This window comes from Anomaloglossus baeobatrachus, chromosome 3 (genome assembly GCF_048569485.1).
Source record: "Anomaloglossus baeobatrachus isolate aAnoBae1 chromosome 3, aAnoBae1.hap1, whole genome shotgun sequence".
In the NCBI taxonomy this organism is placed as follows: domain Eukaryota; kingdom Metazoa; phylum Chordata; class Amphibia; order Anura; family Aromobatidae; genus Anomaloglossus; species Anomaloglossus baeobatrachus.
In genome coordinates, this window is record NC_134355.1 from 18,895,675 (window position 1) to 18,917,005 (window position 21,331).

The 21,331-nt window shown below is 46.8% G+C and overlaps 1 protein-coding gene across 4 annotated transcripts in view; it reads left to right on the forward strand.

Annotated features, from left to right (window-relative positions):
- PLB1 (phospholipase B1) overlaps positions 1–21,331 on the forward strand; it is a 170,954-nt gene that overhangs the window by 17,971 nt on the left and 131,652 nt on the right. For 3 of the 4 annotated variants that reach the window (XM_075339033.1, XM_075339035.1, XM_075339036.1), the window contains exons 4-9: positions 656–714; positions 9,100–9,140; positions 9,268–9,314; positions 14,175–14,223; positions 14,315–14,366; positions 21,021–21,098. In XM_075339033.1, the coding sequence (XP_075195148.1) occupies positions 656–714; positions 9,100–9,140; positions 9,268–9,314; positions 14,175–14,223; positions 14,315–14,366; positions 21,021–21,098 (326 nt within the window). The remainder of the gene's footprint in view (positions 1–655; positions 715–9,099; positions 9,141–9,267; positions 9,315–14,174; positions 14,224–14,314; positions 14,367–21,020; positions 21,099–21,331) is intronic. The other variant, XM_075339034.1, reaches the window with a different exon arrangement.

A 21,331-nucleotide genomic window follows, 5' to 3' on the forward strand; every position in this document is an offset into this window, starting at 1 on the left:
GCATGTGCGGCCAATGATCTATTAAGATCGGTAATGAGCATGTGCGGCCAATGATCTATTAAGATCGGTAATGCGCATGTGCAGCCACTGATCTATTAAGAGCGGTAATGAACATGTGCAGCCAATGATCTATTAAGAGCGGTAATGAACATGTGCAGCCAATGATCTATTAAGAGCGGTAATCATCATGTGCGGCCAATGATTTATTAAGAGCGGTAATGATCATGTGCGGCCAATGATCTATTAAGATCGGTAATGAGCATGTGCGGCCACTGATCTATTAAGAGCAGTAATGAGCATGTGCGGCCAATGATCTATTAAGAGCAGTAATGATCATGTGCGGCCAATGATCTATTAAGAGCAGTAATGAGCATGTGCGGCCACTGATCTATTAAGAGCGGTAATGAGCATGTGCAGCCAATGATCTAAGAGCAGTAATGAGCATGTTATCTAATGTGAGTGGCACAATATTACCTTGAATAATTACCCTGTGGCCCCCAAAATGAATTTGGCCATAGACAAGTGGATAATTCTGGCTATAAGGTTAATTGTGAGTATTTTTAAATCAATGACAATAAGTTAGTGGAGAATTTATGCCACGTCACAACCTCCGCTCCTCGTCCGCCCGTCTGAATGCTCCTCTTGTGTTTTCCAGCTCATTCGCTGATGCCTTCAGACATTAAAGTGTTTTCTTCACTTCGGAGACTAAAAGTTGTAAGTAACAAATATAAATTGTACAAAAATAAAAGGTAAAAAAATGGCGATATATGGGGCACCTTACATCGTCTTCGCTTTGGCTTGATTTGGTCAAAGTTTTCCATCGTTGATGCTCAATGCTTTTCCTATTACTCTGCTTTATTGTCCATCCCTTATGGAGGTCTTCCCACCATTAATCAGTGGGTTTTCACTGCCGGAACCCCACAAATCTCATAAACAGAACTGAACCAGATGAGTGGGGTCCGGAGAGTTGTCTGAACGTGTGTTGGATCTCTCCAGATGTTTCCATATCTGGCATAGACTGTAAAGTAGAATATTTGGTCTTCTACACTACTTCCCTCCTTGGGCTTTGTGCACAGGGAGACTTTTTACAGAGTTTTCGGAACCAGAACTGAGCAAAACCTCAAGTTTTTGTGGTTTTGAGATTTGAATTTGGAGAGTTTCTGCTCCAAAAACTCCTGGAAAAAGTCTGAGTGCACATAGCCTACATCTGATTTCTCATCCCAGGACCACACTTCTGATTTTTTGCAAAACACCTTAGTCATATGTGTATACCATAAATATTGTTGGTGTGAAAACCCATTTAGTCTCTGTGCACACTGACTTCTTCCTGGAGTTGTCTGAAAATCCGTTTAGTCTCTGTGCACACTGACTTCTTCCTGGAGTTGTGTGAAAACCCGTTTAGTCTCTGTGCACACTGACTTCTTCCTGGAGTTGTCTGAAAACCCGTTTAGTCTCTGTGCACACTGACTTCTTCCTGGAGTTGTGTGAAAACCTGTTTAGTCTCTGTGCACACTGACTTCTTCCTGGAATTGTGTGAAAACCTGTTTAGTCTCTGTGCACACTGACTTCTTCCTGGAATTGTGTGAAAACCCGTTTAGTCTCTGTGCACACTGATTTCTTCCTGGAGTTGTGTGAAAACCTGTTTAGTCTCTGTGCACACTGACTTCTTCCTGGAATTGTGTGAAAACCCGTTTAGTCTCTGTGCACACTGATTTCTTCCTGGAGTTGTGTGAAAACCTGTTTAGTCTCTGTGCACACTGACTTCTTCCTGGAGTTGTGTGAAAATCCGTTTAGTCTCTGTGCACACTGACTTCTTCCTGGAGTTGTGTGAAAACCCGTTTAGTCTCTGTGCACACTGACTTCTTCCTGGAGTTGTCTGAAAACCCGTTTAGTCTCTGTGCACACTGACTTCTTCCTGGAGTTGTGTGAAAACCCGTTTAGTCTCTGTGCACACTGACTTCTTCCTGGAGTTGTCTGAAAACCCGTTTAGTCTCTGTGCACACTGACTTCTTCCTGGAGTTGTGTGAAAACCTGTTTAGTCTCTGTGCACACTGACTTCTTCCTGGAGTTGTGTGAAAACCCGTTTAGTCTCTGTGCACACTGATTTCTTCCTGGAGTTGTGTGAAAACCTGTTTAGTCTCTGTGCACACTGACTTCTTCCTGGAATTGTGTGAAAACCCGTTTAGTCTCTGTGCACACTGATTTCTTCCTGGAGTTGTCTGAAAATCCGTTTAGTCTCTGTGCACACGAACGTCTTCCTGGAATTGTGTGAAAACCTGTTTAGTCTCTGTGCACACTGACTTCTTCCTGGAATTGTGTGAAAACCCGTTTAGTCTCTGTGCACACTGACTTCTTCCTGGAGTTGTGTGAAAACCCGTTTAGTCTCTGTGCACACTGACTTCTTTCTGGAGTTGTGTGAAAACCTGTTTAGTCTCTGTGCACACTGACTTCTTCCTGGAGTTGTGTGAAAACCCATTTAGTCTCTGTGCACACTGACTTCTTCCTGGAGTTATGGGAAAACCCATTCAGTCTCTGTGCACACTGACTTCTTCCTGGAGTTGTGTGAAAACCCCGTTTAGTCTCTGTGCACACTGACTTCTTCCTGGAATTGTGTGAAAACCTGTTTAGTCTCTGTGCACACTGACTTCTTCCTGGAGTTGTGTGAAAACCCATTCAGTCTCTGTGCACACTGACTTCTTCCTGGAGTTGTCTGAAAATCCGTTTAGTCTCTGTGCACACTGACTTCTTCCTGGAGTTGTGTGAAAACCCGTTTAGTCTCTGTGCACACTGACTTCTTCCTGGAGTTGTCTGAAAATCCGTTTAGTCTCTGTGCACACTGACTTCTTCCTGGAGTTGTGGGAAAACCCGTTTAGTCTCTGTGCACACTGACTTCTTCCTGGAGTTGTGTGAAAACCCATTTAGTCTCTGTGCACACTGACTTCTTCCTGGAGTTGTGGGAAAACCCGTTTAGTCTCTGTGCACACTGACTTCTTTCTGGAGTTGTCTGAAAACCCGTTTAGTCTCTGTGCACACTGACTTCTTCCTGGAGTTGTCTGAAAATCCGTTTAGTCTCTGTGCACACTGACTTCTTCCTGGAGTTGTGTGAAAACCCGTTTAGTCTCTGTGCACACTGACTTCTTCCTGGAGTTGTGGGAAAACTTGTTTAGTCTCTGTGCACACTGACTTCTTCCTGGAGTTGTCTGAAAATCCGTTTAGTCTCTGTGCACACTGACTTCTTCCTGGAGTTGTGGGAAATCCCGTTTAGTCTCTGTGCACACTGACTTCTTCCTGGAGTTGTCTGAAAACCCGTTTAGTCTCTGTGCACACTGACTTCTTCCTTGAGTTGTCTGAAAACCCGTTTAGTCTCTGTGCACACTGACTTCTTTCTGGAGTTGTGTGAAAACTCGTTTAGTCTCTGTGCACACTGACTTCTTCCTGGAGTTGTGTGAAAACCCCGTTTAGTCTCTGTGCACACTGACTTCTTCCTGGAGTTGTGGGAAAACCCGTTTAGTCTCTGTGCACACTGACGTCTTCCTGGAGTTGTCTGAAAACCCGTTTAGTCTCTGTGCACACTGACTTCTTCCTGGAAACGTGTGAAAACCCGTTTAGTCTCTGTGCACACTGACTTCTTCCTGGAGTTGTGTGAAAACCCGTTTAGTCTCTGTGCACACTGACTTCTTTCTGGAGTTGTGTGAAAACCTGTTTAGTCTCTGTGCACACTGACTTCTTCCTGGAGTTGTGTGAAAACCCATTTAGTCTCTGTGCACACTGACTTCTTCCTGGAGTTATGGGAAAACCCATTCAGTCTCTGTGCACACTGACTTCTTCCTGGAGTTGTCTGAAAACCCGTTTAGTCTCTGTGCACACTGACTTCTTCCTGGAGTTGTGTGAAAACCCGTTTAGTCTCTGTGCACACTGATTTCTTCCTGGAGTTGTGTGAAAACCTGTTTAGTCTCTGTGCACACTGACTTCTTCCTGGAATTGTGTGAAAACCCGTTTAGTCTCTGTGCACACTGATTTCTTCCTGGAGTTGTCTGAAAATCCGTTTAGTCTCTGTGCACACGAACGTCTTCCTGGAATTGTGTGAAAACCTGTTTAGTCTCTGTGCACACTGACTTCTTCCTGGAATTGTGTGAAAACCCGTTTAGTCTCTGTGCACACTGACTTCTTCCTGGAGTTGTGTGAAAACCCGTTTAGTCTCTGTGCACACTGACTTCTTTCTGGAGTTGTGTGAAAACCTGTTTAGTCTCTGTGCACACTGACTTCTTCCTGGAGTTGTGTGAAAACCCATTTAGTCTCTGTGCACACTGACTTCTTCCTGGAGTTATGGGAAAACCCATTCAGTCTCTGTGCACACTGACTTCTTCCTGGAGTTGTGTGAAAACCCCGTTTAGTCTCTGTGCACACTGACTTCTTCCTGGAATTGTGTGAAAACCTGTTTAGTCTCTGTGCACACTGACTTCTTCCTGGAGTTGTGTGAAAACCCATTCAGTCTCTGTGCACACTGACTTCTTCCTGGAGTTGTCTGAAAATCCGTTTAGTCTCTGTGCACACTGACTTCTTCCTGGAGTTGTGTGAAAACCCGTTTAGTCTCTGTGCACACTGACTTCTTCCTGGAGTTGTCTGAAAATTCATTTAGTCTCTGTGCACACTGACTTCTTCCTGGAGTTGTGGGAAAACCCGTTTAGTCTCTGTGCACACTGACTTCTTCCTGGAGTTGTCTGAAAATCCGTTTAGTCTCTGTGCACACTGATTTCTTCCTGGAGTTGTGGGAAAACCCGTTTAGTCTCTGTGCACACTGACTTCTTCCTGGAGTTGTGTGAAAACCCATTTAGTCTCTGTGCACACTGACTTCTTCCTGGAGTTGTGGGAAAACCCGTTTAGTCTCTGTGCACACTGACTTCTTTCTGGAGTTGTCTGAAAACCCGTTTAGTCTCTGTGCACACTGACTTCTTCCTGGAGTTGTCTGAAAATCCGTTTAGTCTCTGTGCACACTGACTTCTTCCTGGAGTTGTGTGAAAACCCGTTTAGTCTCTGTGCACACTGACTTCTTCCTGGAGTTGTGGGAAAACTTGTTTAGTCTCTGTGCACACTGACTTCTTCCTGGAGTTGTCTGAAAATCCGTTTAGTCTCTGTGCACACTGACTTCTTCCTGGAGTTGTGGGAAATCCCGTTTAGTCTCTGTGCACACTGACTTCTTCCTGGAGTTGTCTGAAAACCCGTTTAGTCTCTGTGCACACTGACTTCTTCCTGGAGTTGTCTGAAAACCCGTTTAGTCTCTGTGCACACTGACTTCTTTCTGGAGTTGTGTGAAAACTCGTTTAGTCTCTGTGCACACTGACTTCTTCCTGGAGTTGTGTGAAAACCCCGTTTAGTCTCTGTGCACACTGACTTCTTCCTGGAGTTGTGGGAAAACCCGTTTAGTCTCTGTGCACACTGACTTCTTCCTGGAGTTGTCTGAAAACCCGTTTAGTCTCTGTGCACACTGACTTCTTCCTGGAAACGTGTGAAAACCCGTTTAGTCTCTGTGCACACTGACTTCTTCCTGGAGTTGTGTGAAAACCCGTTTAGTCTCTGTGCACACTGACTTCTTTCTGGAGTTGTGTGAAAACCTGTTTAGTCTCTGTGCACACTGACTTCTTCCTGGAGTTGTGTGAAAACCCATTTAGTCTCTGTGCACACTGACTTCTTCCTGGAGTTATGGGAAAACCCATTCAGTCTCTGTGCACACTGACTTCTTCCTGGAGTTGTCTGAAAACCCGTTTAGTCTCTGTGCACACTGACTTCTTCCTGGAATTGTGTGAAAACCTGTTTAGTCTCTGTGCACACTGACTTCTTCCTGGAGTTGTGTGAAAACCCATTCAGTCTCTGTGCACACTGACTTCTTCCTGGAGTTGTCTGAAAATCCGTTTAGTCTCTGTGCACACTGACTTCTTCCTGGAGTTGTCTGAAAATCCGTTTAGTCTCTGTGCACACTGACTTCTTCCTGGAGTTGTGTGAAAACCCGTTTAGTCTCTGTGCACACTGACTTCTTCCTGCAGTTGTCTGAAAATCCATTTAGTCTCTGTGCACACTGACTTCTTCCTGGAGTTGTGTGAAAACCCGTTTAGTCTCTGTGCACACTGACTTCTTCCTGGAGTTGTCTGAAAATCCGTTTAGTCTCTGTGCACACTGACTTCTTCCTGGAGTTGTGGGAAAACCCGTTTAGTCTCTGTGCACACTGACTTCTTCCTGGAGTTGTCTGAAAACCCGTTTAGTCTCTGTGCACACTGACTTCTTCCTGGAGTTGTGGGAAAACCCGTTTAGTCTCTGTGCACACTGACTTCTTTCTGGAGTTGTCTGAAAACCCGTTTAGTCTCTGTGCACACTGACTTCTTCCTGGAGTTGTCTGAAAATCCGTTTAGTCTCTGTGCACACTGACTTCTTCCTGGAGTTGTGTGAAAACCCGTTTAGTCTCTGTGCACACTGACTTCTTCCTGGAGTTGTGGGAAAACTTGTTTAGTCTCTGTGCACACTGACTTCTTCCTGGAGTTGTCTGAAAATCCGTTTAGTCTCTGTGCACACTGACTTCTTCCTGGAGTTGTGGGAAATCCCGTTTAGTCTCTGTGCACACTGACTTCTTCCTGGAGTTGTCTGAAAACCCGTTTAGTCTCTGTGCACACTGACTTCTTCCTGGAGTTGTCTGAAAACCCGTTTAGTCTCTGTGCACACTGACTTCTTTCTGGAGTTGTGTGAAAACTCGTTTAGTCTCTGTGCACACTGACTTCTTCCTGGAGTTGTGTGAAAACCCCGTTTAGTCTCTGTGCACACTGACTTCTTCCTGGAGTTGTGGGAAAACCCGTTTAGTCTCTGTGCACACTGACTTCTTCCTGGAGTTGTCTGAAAACCCGTTTAGTCTCTGTGCACACTGACTTCTTCCTGGAAACGTGTGAAAACCCGTTTAGTCTCTGTGCACACTGACTTCTTCCTGGAGTTGTGTGAAAACCCGTTTAGTCTCTGTGCACACTGACTTCTTTCTGGAGTTGTGTGAAAACCTGTTTAGTCTCTGTGCACACTGACTTCTTCCTGGAGTTGTGTGAAAACCCATTTAGTCTCTGTGCACACTGACTTCTTCCTGGAGTTATGGGAAAACCCATTCAGTCTCTGTGCACACTGACTTCTTCCTGGAGTTGTCTGAAAACCCGTTTAGTCTCTGTGCACACTGACTTCTTCCTGGAATTGTGTGAAAACCTGTTTAGTCTCTGTGCACACTGACTTCTTCCTGGAGTTGTGTGAAAACCCATTCAGTCTCTGTGCACACTGACTTCTTCCTGGAGTTGTCTGAAAATCCGTTTAGTCTCTGTGCACACTGACTTCTTCCTGGAGTTGTCTGAAAATCCGTTTAGTCTCTGTGCACACTGACTTCTTCCTGGAGTTGTGTGAAAACCCGTTTAGTCTCTGTGCACACTGACTTCTTCCTGCAGTTGTCTGAAAATCCATTTAGTCTCTGTGCACACTGACTTCTTCCTGGAGTTGTGTGAAAACCCGTTTAGTCTCTGTGCACACTGACTTCTTCCTGGAGTTGTCTGAAAATCCGTTTAGTCTCTGTGCACACTGACTTCTTCCTGGAGTTGTGGGAAAACCCGTTTAGTCTCTGTGCACACTGACTTCTTCCTGGAGTTGTCTGAAAACCCGTTTAGTCTCTGTGCACACTGACTTCTTCCTGGAGTTGTGGGAATACCCGTTTAGTCTCTGTGCACACTGACTTCTTTCTGGAGTTGTCTGAAAACCCGTTTAGTCTCTGTGCACACTGACTTCTTCCTGGAGTTGTCTGAAAATCCGTTTAGTCTCTGTGCACACTGACTTCTTCCTGGAGTTGTGTGAAAACCCGTTTAGTCTCTGTGCACACTGACTTCTTCCTGGAGTTGTGGGAAAACTTGTTTAGTCTCTGTGCACACTGACTTCTTCCTGGAGTTGTCTGAAAATCCGTTTAGTCTCTGTGCACACTGACTTCTTCCTGGAGTTGTGGGAAATCCCGTTTAGTCTCTGTGCACACTGACTTCTTCCTGGAGTTGTCTGAAAACCCGTTTAGTCTCTGTGCACGCTGACTTCTTCCTGGAAACGTGTGAAAACCCGTTTAGTCTCTGTGCACACTGACTTCTTCCTGGAGTTGTGTGAAAACCCCGTTTAGTCTCTGTGCACACTGACTTCTTCCTGGAGTTGTCTGAAAACCCGTTTAGTCTCTGTGCACACTGACTTCTTCCTGGAAACGTGTGAAAACCCGTTTAGTCTCTGTGCACACTGACTTCTTCCTGGATTTTTTGGAACATAAACTGAGCGGAAACTCTCCAAATCTTCCCCTAAATCTCAAAACACCTCAAGAACTTGGAGTTTCTGCTCCAAAAACTCAGCAAAACAAAAGACTGAGTGTGCACAAAGCCTAATGGGGTTTACAGGACTACAATAGATTTAGGATCATTATCGGACAAGTTGGGGTCCCACTTGTGTCGCCCCCCAGAGATCAGCTGTTTGTACAGATCTGGAACACTACAGCTCCGTATAGTGGTCGTTGTCGGTACTGCAGCCCAGATCGCAGTCACTTCAATAGGAGTTGCAGTACCAAGAATGGCCACAATACGGTGTATGGAGCTGAGCTGTGTCGGCTCTGGACACCGTGTATTTTTGGTGGTCTTGTGACCTAGTAACAGGTGATTTGTGGGGGCAACAGGTGTCAGGCCCCGACTGATGTATCTACAGATAGGTCATCAATATCTTAGTCCTGAATAACCCATTTAATAACCAGTGCATAGGTCCAGGCGGTCACTTTGGGGGCATGGCACGTTCCCCCCCCTCCCCCACACAGAGAAGCAGATAGCTGCAGCATCGTAAGGGGTCTGGAGAGGATGGGGGGACTAGATGTAGTTTTTTTTTATCACCCCCCAGTTATTATGCTTTGGGGTCTTTAGAGCATAGTGAAGCGTTTTTAATCCAGGACGATTTTATTCAGACAGAATCGACTTTTGAGGATGAATCATTCAGAAAAATCTTCTGCGTTTCCTCTTTTATAAAAACTTTCCCCTCGCCCCATAATAACATTATAATCTCATCTGAACTCCACAGAAATCTGATAGCGGTGATCACAGCGCGGATCTCGTACGAAGGTGAGTTCAGATCATAAAAAAAACACGAAATCTCGGCCGTTATCAGATAACGCCATTGTGAATATTAGTTATAATGAGCGGCGGGCGCGCAGCCAACTCATCACTTTCCTTATTACTGTTTTATTAGCAGCTTGGAAGAGACTCTGCTGAGAGCAAGCCAGGCCACCGAGTTATGTAAGTGCCGCCACCGGACGCCACACATTATACCGCGGGGGTAGTGTATACATGACATAGCCACCGGACCCCGCACATTATACCGCGGGGGTAGTGTATACATGACATAGCCACCGGACCCCGCACATTATACCGCGGGGGTAGTGTATACATGACATAGCCACCGGACCCCACACATTATACTGCGGGGGTAGTGTATACATGACATAGCCACCGGACCCCGCACATTAAACCGCAGGGGTAGTGTATACATGACATAGCCACCGGACCCCGCACATTATACCGCGGGGGTAGTGTATACATGACATAGCCACCGGACCCCGCACATTATACCGTGGGGGTAGTGTATACATGACATAGCCACCGGACCCCGCACATTATACCGCGGGGGTAGTGTATACATGACATAGCCACCGGACCCCGCACATTATACCGCGGGGGTAGTGTATACATGACATAGCCACCGGACCCCGCACATTATACCGCAGGGATAGTGTATACATGACATAGCCACCGGACCCCACACATTATACCGCGGGGGTAGTGTATAGATGACATAGCCACCGGACCCCGCACATTATACCGCGGGGATAGTGTATATATGACATAGCCACCAGACCCCGCACATTATACCGCGGGGATAGTGTATACATGACATAGCCACCGGACCACGCACATTATACCGCGGGGGTAGTGTATACATGACATAGCCACCGGACCCCGCACATTATACCGCGGGGGTAGTGTATACATGACATAGCCACCGGACCCCGCACATTATACCGCGGGGGTAGTGTATACATGACATAGCCACCGGACCCCGCACATTATACCGCGGGGGTAGTGTATACATGACATAGCCACCGGACCCCGCACATTATACCGCGGGAATAGTGTATACATAACATAGCCACCGGACCCCACACATTATACTGCGGGGGTAGTGTATACATGACATAGCCACCGGACCCCGCACATTATACCGCAGGGGTAGTGTATACATGACATAGCCATCGGACCCCGCACATTATACCGTGGGGATAGTGTATATATGACATAGCCACCGGACCCCACACATTATACTGCGGGGGTAGTGTATACATGACATAGCCACCGGACCCCGCACATTATACCGCGGGGATAGTGTATACATGACATAGCCACCGGACCCCGCACATTATACCGCGGGGGTAGTGTATACATGACATAGCCACCGGACCCCGCACATTATACCGCAGGGGTAGTGTATACATGACATAGCCATCGGACCCCACACATTATACCGCGGGGGTAGTGTATACATGACATAGCCACCGGACCCCACACATTATACCGCAGGGGTAGTGTACACATGACATAGCCACCGGACCCCGCACATTATACCGCAGGGGTAGTGTATACATGACATAGCCACCGGACCCCGCACATTATACCGCAGGGGATAGTGTATACACGACATAGCCACCGGACCCCGCACATTATACCGCGGGGGTAGTGTATACATGACATAGCCACTGGACGCCGCACATTATACCGCGGGGATAGTGTATACATGACATAGCCACCGGACCCCACTCATTATACCGCAGGGGATAGTGTATACACGACATAGCCACCGGACCCCGCACATTATACCGCAGGGGATAGTGTATACACGACATAGCCACTGGACGCCGCACATTATACCGCGGGGATAGTGTATACATGACATAGCCACCGGACCCCACTCATTATACCGCGGGGGTAGTGTATACATGACATAGCCACCGGACCCCACACATTATACTGCGGGGGTAGTGTATACATGACATAGCCACCGGACCCCGCACATTATACCGCAGGGGTAGTGTATACATGACATAGCCATCGGACCCCGCACATTATACCGTGGGGATAGTGTATATATGACATAGCCACCGGACCCCACACATTATACCGTGGGGATAGTGTATACATGACATAGCCACCGGACCCCACTCATTATACCGCGGGGGTAGTGTATACATGACATAGCCACCGGAGTCCATGGGGGTCACCTCACCCAGAGCTTTCCTCTAGTGCTCATACAATATATGCAGAAAAACGTTATGGAACTTTTCCACATACTAGCAAGTCACTTCTTTGCCATTTTTTGGGGTATGTGTGTGTTAGATTGTATCAGTCCATTCAGTCATTAGGATCTTGTTTGTGTGTGTTAGATTATATCAGTCAATAGTTCAGTCATTAGGATCTTGTGTGTGTGTGTGTATGGGTTAGATTGTATCAGTCAATAAAGTCATTAGGATCTTGTCCTGGAACATTTTAACAAGTTATCAGCTATATCTTTCCCCTATGCTTTATACTGCAGCTCTTCCTGTTCAGAGTGTATAAACGTGTGTATAAACACAAATATATAACATAGAATTATTAGGTAGGTGGGGACAAAATATTTAGGTAACTGAGCCTTTAAATGCTCCATTATAATTGAGTTGGGGTTGGGTCTTGACACGGTGGCCTTCTCTGATATCACCCAATCAACAGAGCGAGAGAAGATGGAACAATCCAAACAACATTTATTCCAAGCAAAATCACCATAGAGAGGGTAAAATAGTCCAGAAACACGTATATAGTCCAGTAAGCAATAAATGTCCAGGTCTCTCTGGGGAGCCTCAGCTTCTCCTACAGAGGATGAATCTTCCTGCTTCTCTTTTGAAGTTCTCAGACAGACTGAATAATCTCCCAGGAAAACAAAGAGTTTGGGTGGATTCCAGGCTCCCTTCCCCCAGACTTAGGGACAGAAGCACTGCAGGGGGTTATAACCCTGCAGACAGGACAAATAATACATAGAATGGACAGAGCAGCACACCTAAAATACGAACCTACACAAAATTATACACAACCCCCATATACCACCATCACAGGTCTCACAGTGCTATTTACAATCTCTATACTTGGCCATCTCCACAGGTCCCCTACACACTGAATAGAGCAGTGGTGCCCCTGCGCAGCCACCATTCCATTCTAATGGGGCATTTTAAAGCCTCATTCTTGAGTTCGGGGGTGGAGGGGGTGGGGGGGCAGTAGTCAGAAGCTCAGAGACCTGTAAATTATCCCTTATCATGTGATAAATTTACATGTTGGTACAACCCCTTTAATAAAGGGCAGCCTGATCATGCTTTATTACTTTATTATAGATAGGTCCAACATTCTGTGCTGAATTCTTTTTTATTTTATCATTATGGAAGTTGAGGACCCGGAATATTAAATATTAAATCTGTGCAGTCACCACCAGGGGGAGCTCTTGAGTTTTCTACATGTTGTTTATATAGTAACACAACACAGTATGCAGTGAGCTCCCCCTAGTGTTGGCTGCAGGCATACACCATTTTGTCATGGAATCCTATGCAGGGAATTTGGAGGTTACTGACCTTCAAACCCCATAAAAATAAATTATAAAATTAATCAGATCAAAATGTTGAACCTTAAAACAACTTTATCTGCATTATTTCCACATTGTTGCTCGTCCTTCTGTATATGGCAGCAATAGGCTGCACAGAATATGATGCCGCTTATCTTTGCAGCTTATCTCTTATTATTACACAATAAGGTGATAAGATGGAGACTAGATACGATGATATCAGTTGTCGGATTCCTCTCGCTCATTGTGGGGTTTATACAATGTGACGGATCCCGATTCATCCCCAGAATAAGCTTTATAGAGGCTCGTCCACATTTTGTTGGAAGGGTCTCCAAAAATTAAGCTGAGCATAAACCATCCTGGAACGTCCAGCGATCGCTGATAATCTGTGTAATACCTTATGGAAAGGATTCTCTCCCACTACAGCGCCCCCACAGGGGAAATAATGCATTACATCTATTTATATAATGAACAGATGTGTGAGGACCACCAGAGATGCTCACCAAAATGGCAAATATCAGGGCTGAGAAGACGGTATATCTGCCCCAATATTATAAATTGATCAGCGCATGTGCCAGGTACAAGGTCCGAGCAGGAAGGAAGGAACATTACTGCAGATTATAGCAGATCATCAGCTAGTGACAGTTCGAGTAACTTGCTCATTATCTCTGTAGCATTGATAGAAACCTATTGTCATGATGAGTGACTATGGGATAGTGGACAATCTGTTCCTCAAGCTAGGGGACTCTACGCCATCCCTATCCTCAGGGATACTCCTGATGGTGGAGAGGCCTGAGTTTCCTTCCTGGTCCTGCTCCTGATTAGTCCTGATTTGATTCCCCCTCCCTCGAGGGTGTGATGAAACCCACAGATAAAGACATACAAGGGAAAGCCAAAACTCTGTCACATTGCACGCACACACAGAAAATAAGACAATAAGAGATTCAGGAGGAAAACAAGAGCAGGAAGGAAGCAACAAAACAACAGGAGTAAACTCTACAACCGCACCAAACAAAAAGTACAACTTTCACCAAAAAGTGTGGAACACCACACAGACCAGCATAGACAAACTATAGCTGGCATAGGTGGAAGGATTCATCCAGCATAAATAGGAGGAGAGCCGATGTGATAGGCCTCCCCACAACATGTGACCAAAGGAGCAAGCAGAGCAGCAGAGATTAACTCTTGCTAGCCTGCCTATTAATCAGCAAACAGCAGGTCAATGCCGGGTCTCCGGTGTAGATTCCAGACACCAGAGAAACCAGTGGGCGGAGTGGCAGAATCTGCAATGTGAACAGAGCCCGATGCTGCCATGACAGTCGGCGGAGTTTGTGCAAAACTTTGTGTGACACCTATACAATGATAATATAAAAGTAGATACTTTGCCATTAGGTGCAAGATCTATAATGATTCTATAAGATACATAAGATAAAAATCATCTGCACTTTATACTTCTTTTATAGCTGTCGGACAAAAATTACATTCCTCAGTATTCAATGTTTCACCCACTAAGTAAGTATTATTAATCATATTACTATCATTGGGTGAGATGATGCGGGGGCTTCCGGGTAATATAAAACTTACACTGATGATTGTCTTATAGGAACCTGGTGGGAGAAGCCAAGAATCTGGTGCAAAGTCTGAAGCAGAGCCCGGTAAGGGAGTATAGGTCCCGCTCCTTGGCCCGGACTCCAGGGCGACTGTTTATTCTTTTTCTCTTCTTATTTGACTTATTTTTGATTTTCCTTTGTCTTTGAACTTTGCTTTTTCCCCATTATTTTATATTGTTTTTAATTGTTTGCATGGAATTTTCTTCTTGCTTCTTTTTCTTTCCCTTTCCGTTCTCAGTTTTTGTTTTTTTATCTTCTTTTTTCTTTCTATTTCTTTATTTTATTTTACTTTTTTTATCACTGCTTTGCCTTCTTTTTTCATCTTATCTTCTTACTTTTTTCTCCTTCCTTCATCTGCTTTTTCCTTTTTTTCCACTTTCTATTTTTATTTTAATTTTTTTCTTTCTACTTTTTCCTACTTTATTTTACTCTTTTTATCATTGTTTTGCCTTCTTTTTTCATCTCATCTTACTTTTTTCCCCTTCCTTCATCTGATTTTTCCTTTTATTTCACTTTCTCTTTTTCATTTTTTTCTTCCTTTTTTCTTTCTATTTTTTTCCTACTTTATATTATTTTAGTTTTTATCATTGTTTTGCCTTCTTTTTTTATCTTATCTTCTTACTTTTTCCCCCTTTCTTCTCCATCTGCTTTTTCCTTTTATTCCACTTTCTATTTTTCTTTTTTCTTTCTATTTTTTTTCCCACTTTATTTTACTTTTCTATCACTATGTTGCCTTCTTTTTTATCTTATCGTCTTACTTTTTCCCCCTTCCTTCTCCATCTGCTTTTTCCTTTTATTCCACTTTCTATTTTTCTTTTGTCTCTTCTTTTTTCTTTCTATTTTTTCCTACCTTATTTTATTTACTTTTTTATCACTGTTTTGCTTTCTTTTTTCATCTTACCTTCTTACTTTTTTTTGCTCCTTCCTTCTTCATCTGCTTTTTCCTTTTATTCCACTTTCTATTTTTCTTTTTCTTCCTCTTTTCTTTCTATTTTTTCCTACTTTATTTTATTTTACTTTTTTTATCACTGTTTTGCTTTCTTTTTCCATCTTATCTTCTTACTTGAAGATCATTTTTGGGTATAAAGATGTAATTCCCTGCATAGAGCGGGTTCCTAATGTGAACCTTGTCTCTTTATCATTTATAAGCACAGATAACATTAAAGTTGAACTAAACTTTGATGTGATAAAAAATCAGTTAAAAGAAGCTCAGAAAAAAGACAGATGAAAACTTGTCGAGTCAGATTGAGCTCACTGAAGGATTCTCAGTGCACTCACTCAGCAGTCAGCTCTGTACAGGGAACAAAGACCATTAAATACCAAATGATGCAACATTTTTAATGAAACTCAAATGCAAAAAAAAAAAAAAACATTATTAACCTAAAATACATGAATTTAGGCAGTTATTTAAGGAGGACTTCATGTTCTTTAATAGTTGGTGACAGGGGCGTAACGATCGCGGTCGCAGAGGTCGCCACTGCGACCGGGCCCGCAGGGTTATAGGGGCCCGGCAGCCGCTCTGCAGAGCCGGCTGCCGGGCCCCTATGTGTAGTGCCACTATGTAGTGGCCGACTGCACGACCGTTAGGGGGCCGGCCTGTGAGTCAGGGGGGCCCAGTGTCTGCAGGGGGCAGAGGGGCCCCTGACCTGGAGAGGCCACCAGGCGTTCCTGACCTGCTGCAGAGGAGATGTGCTCCTGCACGGCAGACGGAAACCATCCCTACCAGGACCTGCGATGATGTCACGCCCATGTGACTGTGTGGGAGGAGACACAGGATGCCGGGGAGAAAGCAGGAGAAGATACTTCAAACACATGATGACTGGTAATGAGAAAAGAGGGGACATGAGGGAGGGGGCTGCAGGGTGAGGGGCATATGAGGGCTGCAGACTGTGACAGAAGCATGTGAAGGGTGCAGAGTGTTTGAGAGGGGTAAGTTGGGGTACAGGCAGGGTGAGATATGTGGGTCAGGGTGTGTGTGTGTGATATGGGGGTGCAGGCTGTATAGGGAGCAGGGTGTGTGACATATGGGGGCAGGGGCATAACTACCGCAGTCGCAGGGGTCAGAAGGAGCTGAGAGGTACTTGTTTTTTTATTTTGCTGGCTGCATGACACATATAGGCCCGGGGAAGCTGCCTGCATGATACATGGAGGCCCTGGTGGGGCTGGCTGGCAGGCTGCATTACACATAGAAGCCCTGGGGGCTGGCTGCATGACACATGGAGGCCCTGGGGGTGCTGGCTGCATGACACATGGAGGCCCTGGGGGTGCTGGCTGCATGACACATGGAGGCCCTGGGGGGGCTGGCTGCATGACACATGGAGGCCCTGGGGGGGCTGGCTGCATGACACCTGGGGGGGGCTGGCTGCATGACACATGGAGGCCCTGGGGGGGCTGGCTGCATGACACATGGAGGCCCTGGGGGGGCTGGCTGCATGACACATGGAGGTCCTGGGGGCTGGCTGCATGACACATGGAGGCCCTGGGGGGGCTGGCTGCATGACACATGGAGGCCCTGGGGGGGCTGGCTGCATGACACATGGAGGCCCTGGGAGGGCTGGCTGCATGACACATGGAGGCCCTGGGGGGGCTGGCTGCATGACACATGGAGGCCCTGGGGGGGCTGGCTGCATGACACATGGAGGCCCTGGGGGGGCTGGCTGCATGACACATGGAGGCCCTGGGGGGGGGCTGGCTGCATGACACATGGAGGCCCTCGGGGGGATGGCTGCATGATACATGGAGGCCCTGAGGGGGCTGGCTGCATGACACCTGGGGGGGGCTGGCTGCATGACACATGGAGGCCCTGGGGGGCTGGCTGCATGACACATGGAGGCCCTGGGGGGGCCGGCTGCATGACACATGGAGGTCCTGGGGAAGCTGACTGCATGACACATGGAGGCCCTGGGGGGGCTGACTGCATGACACATGGAGGCCCTGGGGGGGCTGGCTGCATGACACATGGAGACCCTGGGGGGGCTGGCTGCATGACACATAGAGGCCCTGGGGGGGGCTGGCTGCATGACGCATAGAGGCCCTGGGGGGGATGGCTGCATGACGCATAGAGGCCCTGGGGGGGCTGGCTGCATGACACATATAGGCCCAGGGGAAGCTGGCTGCATTACACATGGAGGCCCTGGTGGGGCGGCTGCATGACACCTGGTGGGGCTGGCTGCATGACACATGGAGGCCCTGGTAGGACTGGCTGCATAATACATGGAGGCCCGGGGGTGCATAATAAACATGAAGGACACCTTATACATAGCAGCGCATTATACATGGAGGTCTATGGGGCTGCATTATAATACATATAGGACTATGGGGGCTACATTATAATATATGGAGGACTATGGAGGCTACCTTACACATGGTCTGTGGGGGTGCATTATAAAGCATGGGGGACTGTGGTGCAGTATAAAATATGGAGAACTATGGGAAATGCATTATAATACATGGAGGACTATGGGGGTGCATTCTAATATATAAAGGGTTATGTGGGACCCTTTATACTATATGGAAGGCTATGTGGGGGCCATTATAGTATTTCGAGAACTATATATGAGGGAGGAAAAAGATACAAGTATGGGATGGGAATGTTTTGTGCTGAGGGAAAAGGGCTCTTTCCCATGCTCTGCTATACATCTCTCAGCACCCAGCTTTCCCATGCTCTGCTATACATCTCTCAGCACCCAGCTTTCCCATGCTCTGCTATACATCTCTCAGCACCCAGCTTTCCCATGCTCTGCTATACATCTCTCAGCACCCAGCTTTCCCATGCTCTGCTATACATCTCTCAGCACCCAGCTTTCCCATGCTCTGCTATACATCTCTCAGCACCCAGCTTTCCCATGCTCTGCTATACATCTCTCAGCACCCAGCTTTCCCATGCTCTGCTATACATCTCTCAGCACCCAGCTTTCCCATGCTCTGCTATACATCTCTCAGCACCCAGCTTTCCCATGCTCTGCTATACATCTCTCAGCACCCAGCTTTCCCATGCTCTGCTATACATCTCTCAGCACCTAGCTTTCCCATGCTCTGCTATACATCTCTCAGCACCCAGCTTTCCCATGCTCTGCTATACATCTCTCAGCACCCAGCTTTCCCATGCTCTGCTATACATCTCTCAGCACCCAGCTTTCCCATGCTCTGCTATACATCTCTCAGCACCCAGCTTTCCCATGCTCTGCTATACATCTCTCAGCACCCAGCTTTCCCATGCTCTGCTATACATCTCTCAGCACGTAGCTTTCCCATGCTCTGCTATACATCTCTCAGCACCCAGCTTTCCCATGCTCTGCTATACATCTCTCAGCACCCAGCTTTCCCATGCTCTGCTATACATCTCTCAGCACCCAGCTTTCCCATGCTCTGCTATACATCTCTCAGCACGTAGCTTTCCCATGCTCTGCTATACATCTCTCAGCACCCAGCTTTCCCATGCTCTGCTATACATCTCTCAGCACCCAGCTTTCCCATGCTCTGCTATACATCTCTCAGCACCCAGCTTTACCATGCTCTGCTATACATCTCTCAGCACTCAGCTTTCCCATGCTCTGCTATACATCTCTCAGCACCCAGCTTTCCCATGATCTGCTATACATCTCTCAGCACCCAGCTTTCCCATGCTCTGCTATACATCTCTCAGCACCCAGCTTTCCCATGCTCTGCTATACATCTCTCAGCACCCAGCTTTCCCATGCTCTGCTATACATCTCTCAGCACTCAGCTTTCCCATGCTCTGCTATACATCTCTCAGCACCCAGCTTTCCCATGATCTGCTATACATCTCTCAGCACCCAGCTTTCCCATGCTGTGATATGGGAAAGCTGGGTGCTGAGGGAAAGATGTATGACAGAGCATGGGAAAGCAGGGTGCTGATAGAGGGATTTTAGATCATGGGAAACCTGGGTGCTGTGGGTAAAAGCCAAGTGTCAGCATCATTATCCCGTACCCTAAGGCTACATGCGCACGCTGCTTTTTTTCCTGCTTTTTTGCTGCTTTTTTGGCTGCAGTTTTGTCAGCAGAACTTTCTGACATCTGACTTCCCAGCAAAGTCTATGAGAAGTCAGATTTGTCATGCGCACACTGCAGTTTATTTGTCAGCGTTTTTTTTGTCAAAAGTTTGTGACAAAAAAAATGCAGCATGTTCATTCTTCCTGCGTTTTTGTCAACATTTGTCACCCATTGAAATCAATGAGGGCATCAAAAACGCAGGAAAAATGCATGCTAATCACAAGTGGTGCATTTTACCTGCCTTTTACCTGCGTTTTTGCTAGCAAAAATGCAGGTGATTTGTCAGGAAGTGAGGTCAGGCAAGTGGTCCCGTCCCGTCCTCCATGTGTTCCCCGAAGTACCGCTGTCCCCAGGGGAGATGATGTGGAGGACGGGACTATCAGCAGCGGCAGCGAGAGGGGGATGGACATTGGCAGCTGAAAACATTGATTTTTCCCTCTCGCTGCCGCCGCTGATAGTCCCGTCCTCCACGTGTTCCCTGAAGTACCACTGTCCCCAGCGTGCACGCACAGGGGAGATGATGGACCCCTCTCACTGCCGCCGCTGAAAGTCCCGGGCTCCACGCTCCTGCCGGCTCCACGCTCCTGCCGGCTCCACGCTCCTGCCGGCTCCACGCAGTAGCGTGATCAGCTGAGCTGTCACTGAGGTTACTGGCGGCCACCGCTGGATTCAGCGGTGGCCGCGGGTAACCTCGGTGACAGCTCAGCTGATCGCGCGGCTGCTTTCATTAGCTACATGGAGGTGACCGGAGCGGCGGTGTCTGCTGCTTCTCCGGTCACCTGCATGCAGCAGAGCGGGACGCGACGCTGGAGCATGCTGGATTACGCCGGACATGGAGGGCTTTGTCGGGGTTAATAAATTGGTAATGAGGGAATGTGTTTGTGTTTTTTATTTCTAATAAAGGATTTTTTCATGTGTGTGTGTGTGTTTATTTACTGTAATTTACAGATTAATCATGGAAGGTGTCTCATAGACGCCTGACATGATTAATCTAGGACTTATTGGCAGCTATGGGCTGCCAATAACTCCTTATTACCCCGATTTGCCAACGCACCAGGGCAAATCGGGAAGAGCCGGGTACAGTCCCAGAACTGTCGCATCTAATGTATGCGGCCATTCTGGGCGGCTGCTGACTGATATTGTTAGGGTGGGGGGCTCCCCATAACGTGGAGCTCCCCATCCTGAGAATACCAGCCTTCAGCCGTATGGCTTTATCTGGCTGGCATTAAAATTGGGGGGGACCTAAAATGTGGAGTGTTTTTATTTCTAATTTTTTTTTTTTCAATTCAACAAGCTTTATGGGCTTGTTTGAACTGAAAAATACATGAAACAATTGTTGACAAAACTGCAGCCAAAAACGCACCAAAAAAGCAGCAAAAATGCACCAAAAAAGCACCTACATTTTTTGTGACATTTCCAGGCTCTCTCTGACAAGGTGCAGTTTTGGCTGCAGTTTTGGCTGCAGTTTTGGCTGCATTTTGTGAACACGAAAAAAAAGCAGCGTGCGCATGTAGCCTAAGTGTTGTGTACATGGAGGGGGGCCCCGGTCCAAAGTTTGCACCAGGGCCCATCAAACTCTAGTTACGCCACTGGTTGGTGACTAGGCTTATGTATACCACAGCTTTTATCCAAAGATGGCATGGACCTTTTCTTCACATCATACCATTAACCCTTTCTGCTCCTTAGACCACGTCTTTCGCTGACGACTGGAAGATGATCTTGATTTCCGTGGCAGCTGAGGATCCATGCGGCTTCTGCATTCAGGTAACAGCTTTAGGCCGAGTGCAGGTCGTCCTCCGGCTCTGACCCCTATTATATGTTGTTCAAGAATCCAACAAGACATGTTTATTTTCCCTGCAGCGCCTCCGCAGGAGAAGTGAAGTATTACACAAGTCTCACAATGTAATGTCTGTGTAATGTGTTGGGTCCTCCAGTGATGGAGACACTCTTTGCAGATTCTCTTCATCTTGAATTGAGGGTCCTGTATCCCCCCCATC